The 17,077-nt window shown below is 41.1% G+C and overlaps 1 protein-coding gene across 8 annotated transcripts in view; it reads left to right on the plus strand.

The window, feature by feature from the left end:
* ABCG2 (ATP binding cassette subfamily G member 2 (JR blood group)) overlaps window positions 1-17,077 on the plus strand; it is a 135,675-nt gene that overhangs the window by 66,358 nt on the left and 52,240 nt on the right. Inside the window, exons 1-2 of one of the 8 annotated variants that reach the window (XM_045791647.2) lie at window positions 5,612-5,815; window positions 7,160-7,286. The exons of 3 other annotated variants lie outside the window; for them this stretch is intronic. In XM_045791647.2, coding sequence (XP_045647603.1) covers window positions 7,273-7,286 — 14 coding nt within the window. In that variant the 5' untranslated portion in view covers window positions 5,612-5,815; window positions 7,160-7,272. Of the gene's footprint in view, window positions 1-5,611; window positions 5,816-6,115; window positions 6,259-7,159; window positions 7,287-8,506; window positions 8,743-17,077 lie in introns of those variants that run through there. 4 more of the 8 variants (XM_045791636.2, XM_045791672.2, XM_045791663.2 and 1 more) reach the window with 4 other exon arrangements.

Consider the following 17,077-nt stretch of genomic DNA (forward strand, 5'->3'; position numbering starts at 1 on the left):
GAGTCTGAGAGATTTGAAGTTTGAGAAGAACCTACTTTAAAGATGAAGGGAGTCACATAAGAAGGAATGTGGGCAGCCTGGAGGAGATGGTTGACAGCAAGGAAACAGGGACCTCGGTCCTAAAGCTCCAAAGAATTGGATTCTGCCAATAACCTGACCTTAGGACCAGATTCTTCAGAAATGAGCCTTCCTTCAGGTAAGAGCCCATCTTGTTGACACTTTGATTTGGCCCTGTGATACACAGAGCAGAGCCTAGCCTAGCCGCCCTAGATTCCAGACCTCTAGAATTGTGAGATAATCAATGAGTGTTGTTTTAAGATGCTAAATTGGTAGAAGACAAGTGTACCCCCCCTTCCACCTCCATAATGCTACTGTCATGTCTAAACCCTGCAACCTTGTCAAAACCTGGAATGCCAGCCTTAAATGCCTGTTCAGTGACCTCACCCTCAAGTTTCAGCTCCTCAGCTTCCCTTCCATAGGTTCCCTTTCAACCTGTCTCTTCCTGGCTTCACTTTCTTATGATGAATCATTTCTCACACTCAACCCCTTGCTCCATTTTTCTATGCCTTACCCACCCAGCAAAACCACATTCTCGAATTTATTCAACCTAACCTTCTCTCCTTTATGAATGGGAATTCTTTGTGAATGGAAAAGCCCACTCATGGCTTTGATGCTGCTACACATAGAATTCAGTGTTAGGTGTCCTTGGTATTGCTGTGCAATCTCTCTAGGTCCCTTATTATTATTGGGAGGACACATTTTCCCTCCTCCAATTTAGATCCAGTGGGGTCCAGGAGGAGCTGAAAGTTAACTGATAACAGATTAAAGTATGAAAGATAAGGTCTTCAGTGTAAAATAATATTCATACCAACTCTGTGGGGCTGGGTGGTGATGTGAGGAACAAAGGCAAAAAGAAATGTAGATAAAATTAAATTTTCTGCCCACTGACAAATACTTGAGGCAGGCAAAGTACAATGTTCCTCCAGGAACTCCAATCTAAATGTTAATGCCTTGCTAGAGGGAAGAACAACCTTAGCTTGACAATAGCTAGGCCTCCAGGATTCTGTGAGTCTTCTTTAGTGTATGAAAATCCTTCTGGAAACTTCCCTTGGCTTTATCTCCCCCAATTCTATAGTATATAATCAGTTGCTCCTCACAATCCCTGGGCAGTCCTTTCTGCCCACAGGTCCTGTCCCCGTGCCTTAATAAAAATACCTTTTTGCACCCAAGACATCTCAGTAGTTCTTTCTTGGCCTTTGGCTCTGAACCCCAACATTTCCACATCAGGTGGGTCCCTACATTAGCATCCTGTTTGTTTCCTTAGGGCCTTGTGGTAATGGCTTCCCAAAGATGTCCTGTCCAAATAGCCAGAAGAGAAATGTGTTAGTTGCCTGCCAAAGGAGAATTAAGGTTGCCAGTGAAATTAAGGTTGTTAATCAAAAGCCTTTAAAATACAAAGACTATCAGGGCTTAGCCAGTGTGTCTAATATAATCATAAGAGTCCTTCAAAGTAGAAGAGGGAAGCAGAACAAAGAGATATGATAATAGAAGCAGGGTCAGAGTGATGCTCTGCTGTTGGCTTGGAAGCTAGAGGAATGGGACCATGAGCCAAGGGATGCGGGTGGCCTCTAGAACCTAGGAAAAGTTCCAGAAAGGAATACAGACCTGCTGGCATCTTTGATTCTAGCCCAGTTAGGCCCAGTTTGGACTTCTGACCTATGGAAATGTAGGATAATATTTTTGTTGTCTTAAGCCATTAGGTTTGAGGGATTTTGTTGTGGTAGCCATGGGACACTAATACAGATCTATTCTAGGGGTTAGCATTTTCTCAAATCCCTTGTCTTTGCTTTTACCCATACCTTCAGCAGATCCTCCAACTTCAGAAAGTACATTTCTTTCAATTTTCTTTCTTTTCCTAATTAAAACATTTATCTGCATGAGGACTCATCCTCACTCCCTTCCCTTCTGACACAATTAAACAAAGTTTCCTTTTCTAATGCTAATTCCTCTGAATTCCATTTCCACTCCCTTCTTAAAGGACCTGATTACACTCATTAACCACCTTTTCTTCCTTATGACTTGTCCACTTGGCTCGCACACATATTCCAGCCTGCCTAACTTAACCAAATAAGAAATATATTCTTTGAACCCCAAGATGGTTTTCAGAAATACTCCTTTCTCTTACCTTCTTGTTATAGCGAAACCTTTGGTAAGAGTTATCTACACCCTGTTTCCGCTCCTTCACTTACTCATCAGTGCTCAAGCCCTTTATAGACTGACCTTTCTCTCGTGGAGTTCATCAGAGTTCTCTGGTAGCTCTGAAAAGAGCCATGGCGGAACACAGTGCCTACAGCCTCTTGGCACTGTTTTTTATTTGCTTTTTTATTGTTTTTTATTTGGGAGTAGTTAAAATAAATATACCTGGGCCCATTACAGATGTTATATATGTAACCCAAATGCCCCCAGATCCATAATAAGCCCTGTCTGAAACCTGGGCTTGCAAGGGAGAACTGAACCTGAGAAGTTCACCACTTGGAGTAAGCACTGAGGAAGGTACTGAGTCCTTACCGGCCCCTTGCACTTGCTGGCCAGGCTGGTGAACAGACAGAGAGCTCGGGGCAGCTGGGAACGGCTAGGCAGGTAGATGAAGAGAGCTTCTCATGGGTCTATATGGGAGCTTTGATAGTAGAGCGACTGATTCATGAAGGTACAGGCCCAGGAAGTTTGTTCCTTTAATGAGAATACTGTTTTTGATTTTGCTTTGGTTGCCATTCTTATACGAAGCCATACCGTTTATCAGCAGTACATGAGTTTGTATCCTTTGCCTGTGTCTGTTGCTGACATCCCACCAAGCACTGATACCCTGGTGAACACCATACAGGCTGGTCCCTCACTGGTGTGATTATTGGAAAGACATATTATCACCACCCTCCTCCCCCAGAAAAAAGAAAAACTTGACAGTATTTTTGGAGTTTTCAAAAGGTGAGGCTTAATTGATTTCATGAATGAATCTGTCTACTCCCTTCACCTGCGGTCATCTTCCCTATTTGTCTGTTACGTCCATACATACTGCCTACAAAAGCACATGGTGACACCTCACCCCTACCAGGGGCCATTTAAGATCTTCAACGTGTGTTTCATCGGCGTGGATTCCAGATGGCCCCAAAGCTTTCAATTAGAATTGTAAAGAAATCCTACTTTTGGTAATTCTGTGGTTTGATTGCAAGGCTCATAAAATATGACAGTGACATCTACTAGCATGGAGACAGCCCAGCAGATCAATGTTCATCAGAGATCCAGTCTCCTGTTGCCTTGGTCTGCAACCTAAGACATCAATAGAAAGAAATGGGAAAAAGCCTTTACATAAGAAATTTATGAATAAACCACAAATGATCATTGAACATTAAAAAAGTTTCACTAAGTCAAAAAGATGTAAATTGAAACACTGCCGTTTGTTATTTATCAGATTCAAAGAGATTAAAATTATTATTCTATCCAGTATTTGTGAGAGCTCAGGTGAACAAGCGACCTTTTAAATTGTTAGGAGACTGAATTTGGCATGAATTATTTTGTGGGAAATCTGGCTATATGTATTAACAGGTTTTTTTTTGTATTAAAAATTTTTTTTTTTAAGATTTTATTTGACACAGAGAGAGAGACAGAGAGAGAAGGCAGGCAAATTTTGGGAAAGCCATACACATTCAGGTTTTTTTTTTGTATTAAATTTTTTTTTTTAAGATTTTATTTGACACAGAGAGAGAGACAGAGAGAGAAGGCAGGCAAATTTTGGGAAAGCCATACACATTCAGGTTTTTTTTTGTATTAAAATTTTTTTTTTAAGATTTTATTTGACAGAGAGAGAGAGACAGAGAGAGAACAAGCAGGAGGAACAGCAGAGGGAGAGGGAGAAGCAGGCTCCCACTGAGCAGGGACCCCCGATACAGGGCTCCATCCCAGGACCCTGGGATCATGACCTGAGCCAAACGCAGATGCTTAACTGACCAAGCCACCTACGTGTCCCCTAATGATTTACTTTTAAACAAAATTCTTTTTCCCAATATAAAAGTTGTATATCTGCATTTAAAAAAATTTAGAAAATTACACTAAAATAGAACGAAAAAAGAACCATAATGTCACAACCCAGAAAAATAACATTTTCTTGTATTGCCAGCTATTTTCTATGCATAAATTTTTGGTTTGTTTTTGTTTTACATATTGCAGAATGCCATATTCAACTTATTATCCTTTTTTTTACTGTGCTTTTTAACAATTTTATGTGTATTTTTTTTAAGTCCCCTCTTGGAACTGCCTTTAGAATTTGCTGGCAATTTAAAAAGTCTTTACTGACATCAGTAAAGTTTTGTTCTTTAGAAGGTGTTTTTAAATTTTGCAAACAGTTATTAAGAGCCATCTCTGAAAAATTTTTCTCAGTCTTGGCTTAAAGTGACAAATATATTTGTATATGGGTCTTTAAGCGTGTTTAAATGGTCTCAAAATTCATCCAAAAATCAGTTTCACTCAAATGTTTGGGTACCTCATGGAAATGTACTTTAAAATACTTTAAGGGGCGCCTAGGAGGCTCAGGCCACAAAGAGTCTGCCTTGGGCTCAGATCATGACCCCAGGGTCCTTGGGATGGAGCCCTGCATCCAGCTTCCTTGAGCTAATTGAATTTAAGTTAAAAAAAGAAAAAAAGTATACGGTATGTATTTTTAATATTCTAAAAAATTATGTATAATCAATTTCTTATTTAGGCTTCCTGGCTGAAACTTCTCCCTGCAGGCTCCACCCCCAACATAGGACTTGAACTCACAACCCTGAAATCAGGGTCACACACTCTGCCAATTAAGCCAGCCAGGTGCCCCATGGCTAAAGATTTCCTGTAACGGGTTAAGAATTAACAGTAATTCCTAGTGTTGCTTTAAATAACTTGATTTTTGTTTGTAAATGCAAACCAGAAAATAGATGTTAAGTATTAATTTTCAAGGGTAGATGCGGCAGGCAAATTTTGGGAAAGCCATACACATTCATAAAGCCTGATAACCAAACCCTTTCTTGAATATGCACACTTTCCACCTTTTCCACACGAACAGTATTGCGGAGAAGTATTTATTACAGGAGTGTGCAGAATACAATTAAACCGTTCATACTAATATTTTCGTTCAACTCCCCCCTCCCGCCTCTTAGATTCGGTTCCTGAACGGCGTAAGCACCAGTTTCTCAGAAGCTCATTCAATAAAGACCTACTTGCTCTCGGGGTGGGCAACGTGTGTGATAGGAAAAAAAAAAACAAAACCCTCGGTGTCAGCGTCCCCCTGAGCTTAGGGGCGCGGGACACAGACAGTGACCAAATTCATCTGGGCTAGAGAGGTATTGATCAGCCCGGGTAGCGTCTTGAGATGACCAGGGCTAATCACCGCTTCCCATTCGTACAAACCCTGGAGGCGGTAGTTTTGGGTTTGTCCATGCGCGTTCCGGGAGAGTCATCTCCGTGACCTGGGCCCCGCAAGAGGGTGGCCGTCGATCCAGTGCCCCGCTGGGGGCAACCCATCCGCGCGCTCCTCCCCGGCGCAGGGTGCTTTATCGCGGCCAGGCAGGCGGCGCTACTCCTGTCGTCTGCCTCCGGCCTCCCACCCCGAGGGAGCCGCCGCCCTGCGCTCTTCCCGCCTGCAGCCGGTGGAGAGCGAGGCGAAGCCCGCGTCCGCGCTGCCTGCGCTCGCCTCCTGGCCGCCCCGGCCACCCCAGACCGCCGCCCGCCGCTCCTGACCGTCACTGTGCCCCCGGGCGGGCGCCTCCCCAGGCCACTAGCTGCGCGTGTGAGTGCCGGCCCGCCGGGAGCGCGCGGACACCGTGGGTGGGCTGTCGCCGAGCCGAGCGCGGCGGTCAAGGAAGGTCGCCCCGCGGGATGGGGGATGGGGGTCTGCCGCGCGCGCAGGCTGTGTCCTGAGTCCTGCGACGTTAGAGACCGAGTCCAGAGCGCCAGGAGGCAAGAGGGAGTCCCGGACCGTCCGGCAGAGATTGGGAGTCGCGGGAAGGAAGCAGTCTGGAAAGGAGCCAGGGAGATTTTGGAAAAGCTCTTCACGATTTAGAAAGCACAGTACAGATGCTTGATGCCATTGTTAGGCGCTGCTTCCTTAGGGTATGTTTGGAAGGTTTGGCTGACTCAGCTCAGCGTCTATATAAATGTTAGTGCTCTGCCTCTGAGCACACGGAGTCTGAGATCGAAGACCTCGGTTGAACTGAACCTCTGTTAAGCTGAGTGAGTAAATGGTGAAAGCCAGTTGGGATGTTGTGGGGCTTGAAGGGTTGGTGGGTATTGCATGGCCCTTTGGTAGGAAATAGAAAACCTCAGTTGAGAGGACTAGGTTTTAGTTAGTCCTTCCCAATTTCATTTGAAAATGAGTGTGAAATCCAAACTGAGAATTCAGACCGGTTTTTCAGAAATCAGTGCCTTCGTGCAAACTGCTTTTGTGTCTGGTGGTGTGTGTTAAAAACCAGCTGGTAAAACTCCTGCCTTTCTCCAAATGTATGAAACAAGAGTTGATAGATAGTAGATGGATAAAAACTTACTGAGCACGGAAGTTACTGCAAGGTAGGAGAGAAATTTGTTAATATTAGTACTTTTAAAGGGATCAACCAATATATTTTATGTCTTTTTCTTATCTGCAGGACATAAATTTTTGTCCACAACTTTGGATGGCTTGCTAAAAAGTTATTGAGCTCCCTTTTGTAATTTTTTTTGTGGATAGTTGGTTTTTAATGATTGACTTCAAAAAATTAACCAGCTTATGCAATTATTATTAAAAATAATAACTAAAGCAGGGCGCCTGGCTGGTTCAGTTGGTCAAGCATCTGCCTTTTGCTCAGGTCATGAACCCAGTGTCCTCAGTGGAGAGCCTGCTTCTCTCTCTCCCCCTGCCCCCCACTTGTGCACTCTCAAATAAGTAAAATCTTAAAAAAAAAATAGTACTGAAGAAGTTAGAGCAATACAGAAAAATAAAAGACCATAAAATTAGATTGTAAATTTACAGTTAAAAAAATAACTGTAATGTTGCCTAGTTTTCTTTTCTTGCCTAATAGTGGAAATATAAAAGCTCATTCCACCTTTAGAAAAAAACAGATTTATAGTAACAAATGTGTATCTGTTATCTTTGTTCCAGACCCTGAGCCTTCAGCAAGAGCTCCCTTAGGAAACACATTCTTTTGTGTTAAGATGCTATTAAAATACGCTTACAGCCAACATCTATTTCTGCGTTAATTTTATTAAGCATCCATGAAACATTTGAGGTGAGCATAAGTATTCCAAGCGGAAGATAAAATACAACCAAGTGTAAAGGGAAGCGCGTTAAAATGGACTCGGGCAGATGTTGTGCAAATTACAGTTGCATCCTGGAAGCCGTAATAAAAAGGAATGATTAGTCACACAATTCAGTGAGGATAAAGGAGGAAACCTACCAGCTCCATAGAAATCTTTTCCTGGCATTTACAAAAGATGCAGAGGAGACTAAATGGCAGTGGGAGAGCACCCCATGCCCATCCAGGTAGTACATGCAGTAGTGTATTTTCTAGGACTCTTTGCTGTAGTTGGAATTTTCCTTACCCTAAGGGTTATAAGAAACCCTTGTTGGGTGCGGAGACCCTATGGTCACACATGGCACTGTTTGATGGTTTGGGGTTTATTCGGGGATAAATCTAGATTTTATAGAGGGACGGATGGATCTAATGTTCTTTAAATTCCCTATATTTCTCTCTGTCAGGACTTTTTGATAGAAGTTTGGCAGCAGTTAAAGGTTATATCAAGAGGGAAGGCTTAATCTGTGTTGCTTACTGGGATAATAGGTTAGGGTTGAGATTTTTTAGTGAAAATTAAAGAACCCGAATGATGATCATCAATGTAAGAGATAGGATATATAGGTCTACCTACAGGAAGCTGACATTTATCCTTTAAAATATCAGTTCCCAGTTCACTCTAGGCTGTGAACCAGTGATGATCAAGTGTCTTGATGGTTTGGGCTTCATCTTTTTCCCCCAGCACAGCTTTATGAGACAGATCTCACATATCCTACAGTTCATCTGCTTAAAGTACAGTTGGTAGAACCGTCACGTTTCATCATCCTCTCCCCTCAAAACCTACTAGCAGTGACACCCCCTTCTTGTGATAGCCCCCCCCCGTAGTTTTTTTGAAGCAGATATTCTACTTCACTGAGAGACTGTTAGAAGGTGGATGCTAATTTTTGAGCCACACCATAGCTTATTCATAGAGATAAATATTCATTCAGAGAATCATAACATTGGAAGTTAGTAGTGCACTGGTTGTTTAAAAACCCAGGTGGGTGGGTGTGAGTAAAGCAAAAGTGCTGTTCTCATCATGATTCCAATGAAGTTTTGTTTTGACAAAGGGGTGGAGTAAAATCTTGGCAAGGTCTGAAACCCATTGAATGAGGCTTCTAGCGCTTATCATTAGCCCAATCTCTTTGGTTTTGCAACTGAAAAAATCTTATTACTCTTTAGGCAGGGAGCTGTTTGGAGATTAGTACTTGGGGTCAAGTAGCATTAGGTAGTTGTCATTTCACTGGTATTAAGTTCTTCGAGTTCTCTGGAAGGGTAAAATTGGAAGTCTGTTCCCTGGAGCTACAGACAACCCATTGTGTTCTGACTCGTAGGTAGATACATATCTCCCCACCTCCCCAGGGAGATGTGTTCCATCTTACCTCATAGAATGCCATCCCAACCCAGAGGCAAAGTAAGTGTTTTGAATTTTTCAACAAAAAGCAAATTGCTATGTTTTTCTCCCTTCACTATTTCCACCTATATAAGTGATGTGGTTTGGAATATAGGTGAGGTTTGCTGGGGTGAGGTCCGGAGCCAACGACCAAGAAAGAATTCTTGAGATGTCTTTGGTCCAAAATGGTAGTTTTATGAAAGCACAGGGACAGGACCTGGGGGGCAGAAAGAGTTGCACCGGGGTTGTGGGGAGAAATTGATTAAATACTTTGAGGTTGGGGGAGGTAAAGGGAAAACGGAGGTTTTCAAAAGAACTTTCATATGCTAAAGAGGACCTACAAGATCCTGGAGGCCTTGCCGTTGTCAAGTTGAGGCTGTTTTTCCTTCTAGCAAGGCATTCACATTAAGATAGTTGAGAGCTTCCTGGAAGAATGTCACACGTGTCCCAGTTAGGATTGGGGGGGGGGATTGCAGGGTGTCAGCTTGTGCTTTGTCCTCAGCTTGCCTTCTGCTCCCTCATCATAAGGAAGAGGGGCAAATCACTTCTGGAGAACAGTTTTCAAACGGTAAGCTGCTTGCTTTTCCTTCCTTCTCAGTGTAATAGTGATAGCCCTTAAAGCTTGGCTCTTAGGAGGATCTCACAGCTCTCATTTCAATTGCAGCTCATCATAAATATGCCAGGGTAACAAGAAAAAGATGTTATTGATGTGTTATTCTTTATAAAACAATGCTTTTCAGAATGCATATAGCGGTGACTGGGTTTGTATAGCTCTTGATGAAGTTTTCAAGAACACAGATGGCATTTTTTAAAATATTTATTTATTTATTTGAGAGAGAGAGAAAGAGAACGAGAGCACAAGCGGGAGGGGCAGAGGGAGAGGGAGAGAGAATGTGAAGCTGACTCTGTGCTGAGTGCGGAGCTGGACGTGGGGCTCGATCTCACAACCCTGAGATAACGACCTGAGCTGAAACCAAGAGTTGGACGCTCAACCAACTGTGCCACCCAGGCGTCCCAAAGATAGCATTTTAAATCTGACATTATGCTTCCATTAGGAATATTGAAAAAATATTGGGGTTCTTTCATTATTGATTTTAATTTGCTATTTTGAAGTAATTTTTAGGCTTACTGAAAATTTGCAGAAAAATATGGTACAGAGAATTCCTGTAACAACTTGTATAACTGTAGTAAAATTGTGAAAACTGATAGATTCACATCAGTGCGATACTATCATACCGTTATCAAAACTACACACTTATTTGGGGGCACCTGGGTGGCTCATTCGGTTAAGCGTCTGCCTTCAGCTCAGGTCATGATACCAGGTCCCTGGATCAAGCCCCACATCGGGCTCCCTGCTCAGCAGGGAGTCTGCTTCTCTCCCTCCCTCTGCTGCTCCCACTGTTTGTGCTCTCTTTCTGTCAAAGAAAGAAATAAAATCTTTAAAAAAACAAAACAAAACTATACACTTATTTGGATTTCACTGGCTTTTCACTATCCTTTTTCTGTTCAGGATCCAGTCTATGAACTTGTGAAGAGTAATGGTCAGTTATTTTGTAGACCGTTCCTCAATTAGTACTTTATGTTTTCTCATGATTAGATTCAAGTTAGGCATTTTGGGAAAAAATACCAGAAGTGCATCATGTCCGGGGCATGTGACGTCTTATGCTGATGTAAACCTTGATTAAGGTGCTATTTGCCTGGTCCCAGTGGAAAGTTGTTTTTCTCTTTGTAATTAGTAGATATCTTGGATTGTGTGAATATCCTGTTTCTCCTTAAACTTTTATTCACTAATTTTAGCATCCATTGGTGGAACTTGATGTACATTGTACTATATTGTTCTTATTTATTTATTTAAAAGATTTTATTTATTTGAGAGAAAGAGAACACGAGTGGGGAGGGGCAGAGGGAGAGGAGAGACAATCTGAAGCAGACTTTGAGCTGAGCATGAAGCCCGACATGGGGCTCGATCCCACAACTGTGAGATCACGATCTGAGCCGAAACCCAAGTCAGCCGCTTAACCCATTGAGCCACCCAGGCGCCCCTGGACTATATTGTTCTAATGGTGATTAAGCATTTTTTTTCTCATTTGTTCTTTTTATGTTCACTGATTAGAACTGTCTTCTTCCCCATTTATTTATTCAGCTATTTGTATCAGTACAGGTTCATGGATATTTGTTATTTTATGGGTTGTTATTTAACTTGCTGTGCAAACTGTTCCAGTTTTGGCCACTAGAACTTTCTTTCAGGTTAGCCTCTGTGTCCTTTTGACAGACCACGTGCCCTCTCACCCCCCACCCCAAAAGTTTTATCTTTACTTTTTGGTACCATAGAACAGTTCAGGCTCGTTTTGTATTTTCCATGTCGCAATCCTGGAATCAACCATTTCTCCAAGACACTCTGGTTCCTTTTTTGTTGTTGTTGTTAAAGAAACCGAGATCTGGTTATTAAGTATGTTACTGAAGTTACTTTGGGCTTTTTAAGCGTAATAAATTTGTGACCTAGCAAGTGCATGTGTACAACAGGGATAATGCTTTAAATTTCAAACATTATAGAGGACCTCATTGTAGTTGCCAGTTTAGGTTTAGTCTCTTATGGGAAATAAATAAAATTTTCAGGGTTTAGAGTTTTTAAAAGTTCCCAGTTTTTCTCAAATAATGACCTGTAAGGGGCACCTGGGTGGCTCAGTCGGTTAAGCGTCATGATCCCAGGGTCCTGGGTTCGAGGCCCATATGGGGCTCCCTGCTCAACAGGGAGTCTACTTCTCCCTCTGCCCTTCCCCCCTGCTTGTGCTCTCTCTCTTTCTCTCTCTCAAATAAATAAATAAAATCTTAAAAAAAAATAATGACCTGTAAGTGCTTACAAAACAAACAGAATGAAGAGACAAACTTTTATTTATTAGGCTCTAATAAGAAAGCAGGAATTTTGTTAAGTAGCTTAGTTAAATTATATTTTGACTAATGGCTGAATATATGTGAAGGGGACATATGCATAGGTCCTATGTTTATGATGTGCAAAATGTCTTCAAATTATAAGGAGAGTAGAGGGTTAACTTTGGGTGGGAACAGAGGGAGTCTTAGGGGTGTTGTCCCCTGATAAATGGAATGGGCTGGAAGGATAGGCGATGGATAAAAGATGAGAAAGATAGGTGGGTGAGAAGACAGTGTAGTGTCTTTAATTACACTTCCAAGGTTGTGCGTGTATAGGACTGAGATAGTAGGGAGCACAAGATCATTAGAGGAGAGAAGGTCAAAGGGCTTAGGAGGCCAAGGACAAAGATCTTCTATTTGGATTTTGAAATTCACTGCAGCTGCCAAGGTCCTAAACTTTACAATTGTGTGTGACAGTGTAAATCCATCAGTGCCTCTTAGAAAACAGTTTACACTTGGATGCTCAATCAAATGTGGGTCTGTTGCATTTTTTAAAAAAATCAGAAAGCAATACATTATTGCATAAGGAAGACCCCAAGATGGTGGGGTGTTTTGCCATCTGCAAGAGTCTTGTTTATGGTTCTCAGTTTTTAACCAAAGATCTCTCTCTCTCTCTCAGATGTCTTACAGGCATCTAAAACTTCCACATTGGAAGTGTGTCCTTGAGTTTTTGATGTCCCCTCTGTTACTACTGAGGCTCATCCCCTTGTCCAAGCAGGTCTCACCTGCTTTCTTCTAACTGGCCCTTGCTGCTGTGCTTGCCATACACCTGCCAGAGTCATCTTTTAAACATAGTTAAGAATCAGAAGTCTTGCCTAAAAGGCCTCAGTGGCTTCTCACTGATTGTACATACCTTCCGTGATGGGGTCTCCATAGCTCTGTCTGGATGACCTTGTCTTTCACGCCCTGTTTCCCAGATCACTCTGCTGCAATGCTGTGGGGGCCCAGGGTGCCCAGTTGGACACTTCAAGGTGGATCTGTCAAATCACAGATAACATGAAAACCCATTGATTGACAGAGGACTTTTGAAATGCCAGCGATAATTTATGGAAGTTAAAATTCAGATTTTAAGTTCCCTTTTTAACAATGCTCAATACTCTTCCTCCTTCTGTTTTCTGTCCATAAGTTTTATAGTAATCACCTGATAGTGACTTGAGACCCCCTAACTCCTTGTCAGGATTGTAATCTCTTGGTATTGTAGTAAATAATTGAAGGAGATATGCTTACACAGCCTATCCTTGTGACTGCGAGGCAGCATTGGAACTCTCCATTTACTAGTGTTAGCACTAGGGAAAGAATGTAAGAGGAAGGCACTAATCCTTGACCTGAGACTACCCTGGCTTCTCCTAGCATGAGCAATGGTTATAATTGTAGGCAGGTGTCCAGCTGAGGACTTTAGAATTAACCTGTGTACTTTTTCTTATCTGTGTGCAGTTTGTATTGTATTATGCATTCTGTTTACAGTAGGCTCTCAGGTTATAAGTATGGCAACGAGTAAAATAGAGAAGAAGGGCATTTTAAATGCAGATTATCATTCTTATAATAGATATGCCAACATCTATGGCAGAAGACTGTCCAAACATTCCAAAAAAGTAAAAATGTGGCTTCACTAGTAGAAAACAAGAAGAAAGGAAAGGTGACATCTGTCCAATCACCAGAATAGGGATAGCTGGAAAGGGGAAAAGAAGCTCATTATTTAAAGCCCCTCAATCATGTTTGAAAGGAATTTTCTAGCTGGCTAAGAGATATAATCAGGTCAGATAACAGAGTACAATGGGTTCAAGTGAGTTGCGAAGCCATTTGGGTGCTTTTATCTTATATTATTGTATCCACTATCAGCAGTGTATTCATAATTCAATTCATATTTTGTGTATCTGATTATAAATTTTATAGCATCTAGTTTGACACTTAATATAAATCCATTTGATTTGAATATGGTGGTGGGGTGTGTGTGTGTGTGTGTGTGTGTGTGTGCATGCTGTGTGTACACTTCAGTTCCATTGGTTTTGAGAAACTGACTCTACAAGTACATATAGACATAAATGTATAAGGGTTATTTTTTTGCAAAGTAATAAATACATGCCTCTTATTTATTAAATCACTGGCTTCAATGTTATATGAAGATATTTGTAGGCCAATTTCAGAATAGAGTTAAAATATTGTGAAAATTGCAGCTTAATACATGTTTTGGGGGACATCTGGGTGGTGTAGTTGGTTGAGCATCTGACTCCTGGTTTCAGCTCAGGTCTTGATCTCAGGGTCGTGAGATTGAGCCCCACATCAGGCTCCACACTCACCATGGAGTCTGCTTGAATTTCACTCTCCCTCTCTCTCTTCTTTCTCCACCATGCTCTCTCTCTCTCTAATAAATAAATCTTTAAAAATAAATGTTTTTGAAGTAGGTCTAGGATAAAGAAAGGGATAAGAATACAATTAGGACTAGTAGATGCTCTGGAAGGAAGGAAGTAGCAGCGAAGTGGGAAGGTGATTTTTGTGTTAGGGAAATCTAGATGTGATTTAGGTTGTTTTTTATATACAAAAGAAGATAATGCTAATCCAAAGGTAGCAAGACATATGTCCAGAAAGCTTCTGACAGTAGGGAGAGATTAATGTTTACTTGGAGGCAGTTACTTTTGGTGACTCCTCTAAACCCAGTATATGGTCTTAACTAGAGTTCAAGCACTTTGAGCTTAATATGGTGCTGGGGTTGTTGTATTTTCTTTATTGTATAATTACTACTGTATATTTTTGTTTTGTCTTAGAGTAATGCATTGTTCCATATTGGTGTTAGAAATAAAAAGTTGGTTGTCTTTTTTGTGTGTATGTGTATAATGTGCTTTAGCTGGATGGTGTGCCTTGGTTATACCTGTCTAATCTCTTGATGTGTGACTCATGAGTTTCTGAAGCCCTGCTGTCTCCCTGAGGAGGATTGTTGGAGTCCTAGTGAGGAGCCATGCAGCTCCTACACAGTGTGAATCACAAACTTAATCGCAGCATCATGAAGGCACTCTGCACACACTTCTGAATGGGATCGCGTTGGTAAATTTTAGCCATCTTCCTTGCATGGGCATGGGCATGGGCATGGGTCTTTGGGGCACTTTAGTTCCAGTTGGTGCCTTTTATTAGCAGAAAATCTCACAGCAAATCTCTTAGAAATTTTCATCCTGAGCCAACGTCTTATTTGAATTTGGTATGTTATTTGATTATCTTTATGAGTCTTAGGAGCTCACACTGGCTTCCTCAGTGCTAAACCTTAGGAACTCACAGTGGCTTCCTCAGTGCTAAACCTCAAATGGGGATGGTAGTAGAGGTGACAGCTGGCATTCGAACTGGCATATTTTGGCTTCTGAAGACATGGAGAGATGGCTTAAGAAGTTTATAAAATCAAGATGTAAGGGTTATAAATTACTTGTACCTTGAACTTTTGTTTTCACTGCTTTCACCTATTTAAGAGAATATAAAATCAAGATGTAAGGGTTATAAATTACTTGTACCTTGAACTTTTTTGTTTTCACTGCTTTCACCTATTAAGAATTTTGGCTAATTATTACATTCATCATGTTCACAAATTAAAACTAAGCTATTTACCTTTAATTTCCCGGGTGCCAATCTTTAGGTGGTCCCTACTTTTCCAGTTTCTAAAATTGAATGGAGTGTTATGAATGTGATGGCAATAGAGCAGGTTTTGAGTACAGAACCATTACTTAGCTATTACTTTGGTTTCTAGCCACTTTACTACCATATGCCCAGGTGTGGTTTTCTTTTTTATAATCCTGTGTTGATGTTCCTAGAGCTTCTTCAATTTGTGGCTTAATAACCTCATCAGTTTTAGAAAATACGTGGTTGGTTTTTCTTAAAATGTTGATTCTGCTTCAGTTTTCCACTCCCAGGTCTCCAGTTACCTGTATGCCAGAACTTTTTCATCATATCCCATATGTTTCTTAGGCTTTTTTTTTTAAGATTTATTTATTTTAGAGGGAGAGAAAGAGAGAGCATGAGCAGGAGGGGCAGAGGAGAGACAGTCTCAAGCAGACTCTGTGCTGGATGTGGAGCCCGGCGCTGGGCTTGATCTCATGACCCTGAGATCATGACCTGATCTGAAACCAGTTAATTGGTTGCTTAACTGACTGTGCCACCCAGGCACCCCTCTTAGACTCTTTTGTGTAGTTTTCATCTTTCTCAGTCTGGAGGACCTTCCCCCCCACCCATGTTGATAATTTTTATCCATGCTTTGATCTGGATGTTTTCTGCATACCAGTCTACCAGTTCCACTAATTCTGTTTTCTAATCTGTGCCTAAACTGCTGTTAAACTCATCTATTTTTGTTTTGTTTTGTTTTAAATATAGATTCTAGTTCTTTGGTGATTATCTTTTCATTTTCTTAAAAATAAAGATGATATATATATCTATAAAGATATGTCAATGTCTGATGACTCTAGTCTGCGTTACCTGTGGGTCTATTTCTATTTTCTTGTTTTTGGAACATTAGGTCTTATTTTCTGGCATGTCTGGTAATTTTTGATTGAAAATTTGGATGATGATATCTTTCAGAGTGGATTTAACTTTCTTCTTGCATGCAAATCAAATATGAATGGATCACTTTGAGTAGAAGTTGATCTGTTTCTGGGTTGCCTATATTCTCAGGGCACAGCCCTTCTGGGACCTCAAAAGTTTAAGGTTTCCAACTGATAACTTCCAAGTCCAAATTTCACCTTTGTAGCCCTAGTAGGTGTTGATGCAAAATGAACAAAACTTTTTAAGAATTTGAAAGTCTTTTTCTGGTTTTGGAATCAGGGTAATGCTGGCCTCGTAGAATGAGTTTGGAAGTTTTCCTTCCATTTATATTTTTTGAGATAGTTTGAGAAGAACAGGTATTAACTCATTTAAATGTTTAATAGAATTCTGTTGTGAGGCCACCTGAAACCATGTTCAATTTGTTGGCATATAATTTTTTATAACAGTTCGAGAAGGATAGGTATTAACTCTTATTTAAATGTTTGGTAGAATTCTCCTGTGAAGCCGTATGAAAACATGCTCAATTTGTTGGCATATAATTTTTCATAATATTTTCTTATAATTGTTTGCATTTTTGTGGCGTTGGTTGTTATTTCTCCTCTCTCATTTGTGATTTTATTTGGGTCCTCTCTCTTCTTCTTTTTTTTTTTAAGATTTTTTAAAATTTATTTATTCAACAGAGATAGAGACAGCCAGCGAGAGAGGGAACACAAGCAGGGGGAGTGGGAGAGGAAGAAGCAGGCTCATAGCAGAGGAGGCCGATGTGGGGCTCGATCCCATAGCGCCGGGATCACGCCCTGAGCCGAAGGCAGACGCTTAACCGCTGTGCCACCCAGGCGCCCCCTCTCTCTTCTTTTTTGACAAGTTTGACTACAGGTTTATCAATTTTATTAATTTTTTCAAAGAACCAGCC

This window comes from Ursus americanus, chromosome 8, assembly GCF_024610735.1.
Source record: "Ursus americanus isolate L20-20 chromosome 8, mUrsAme1.1.p, whole genome shotgun sequence".
NCBI classification, from domain to species: Eukaryota; Metazoa; Chordata; class Mammalia; order Carnivora; family Ursidae; genus Ursus; species Ursus americanus.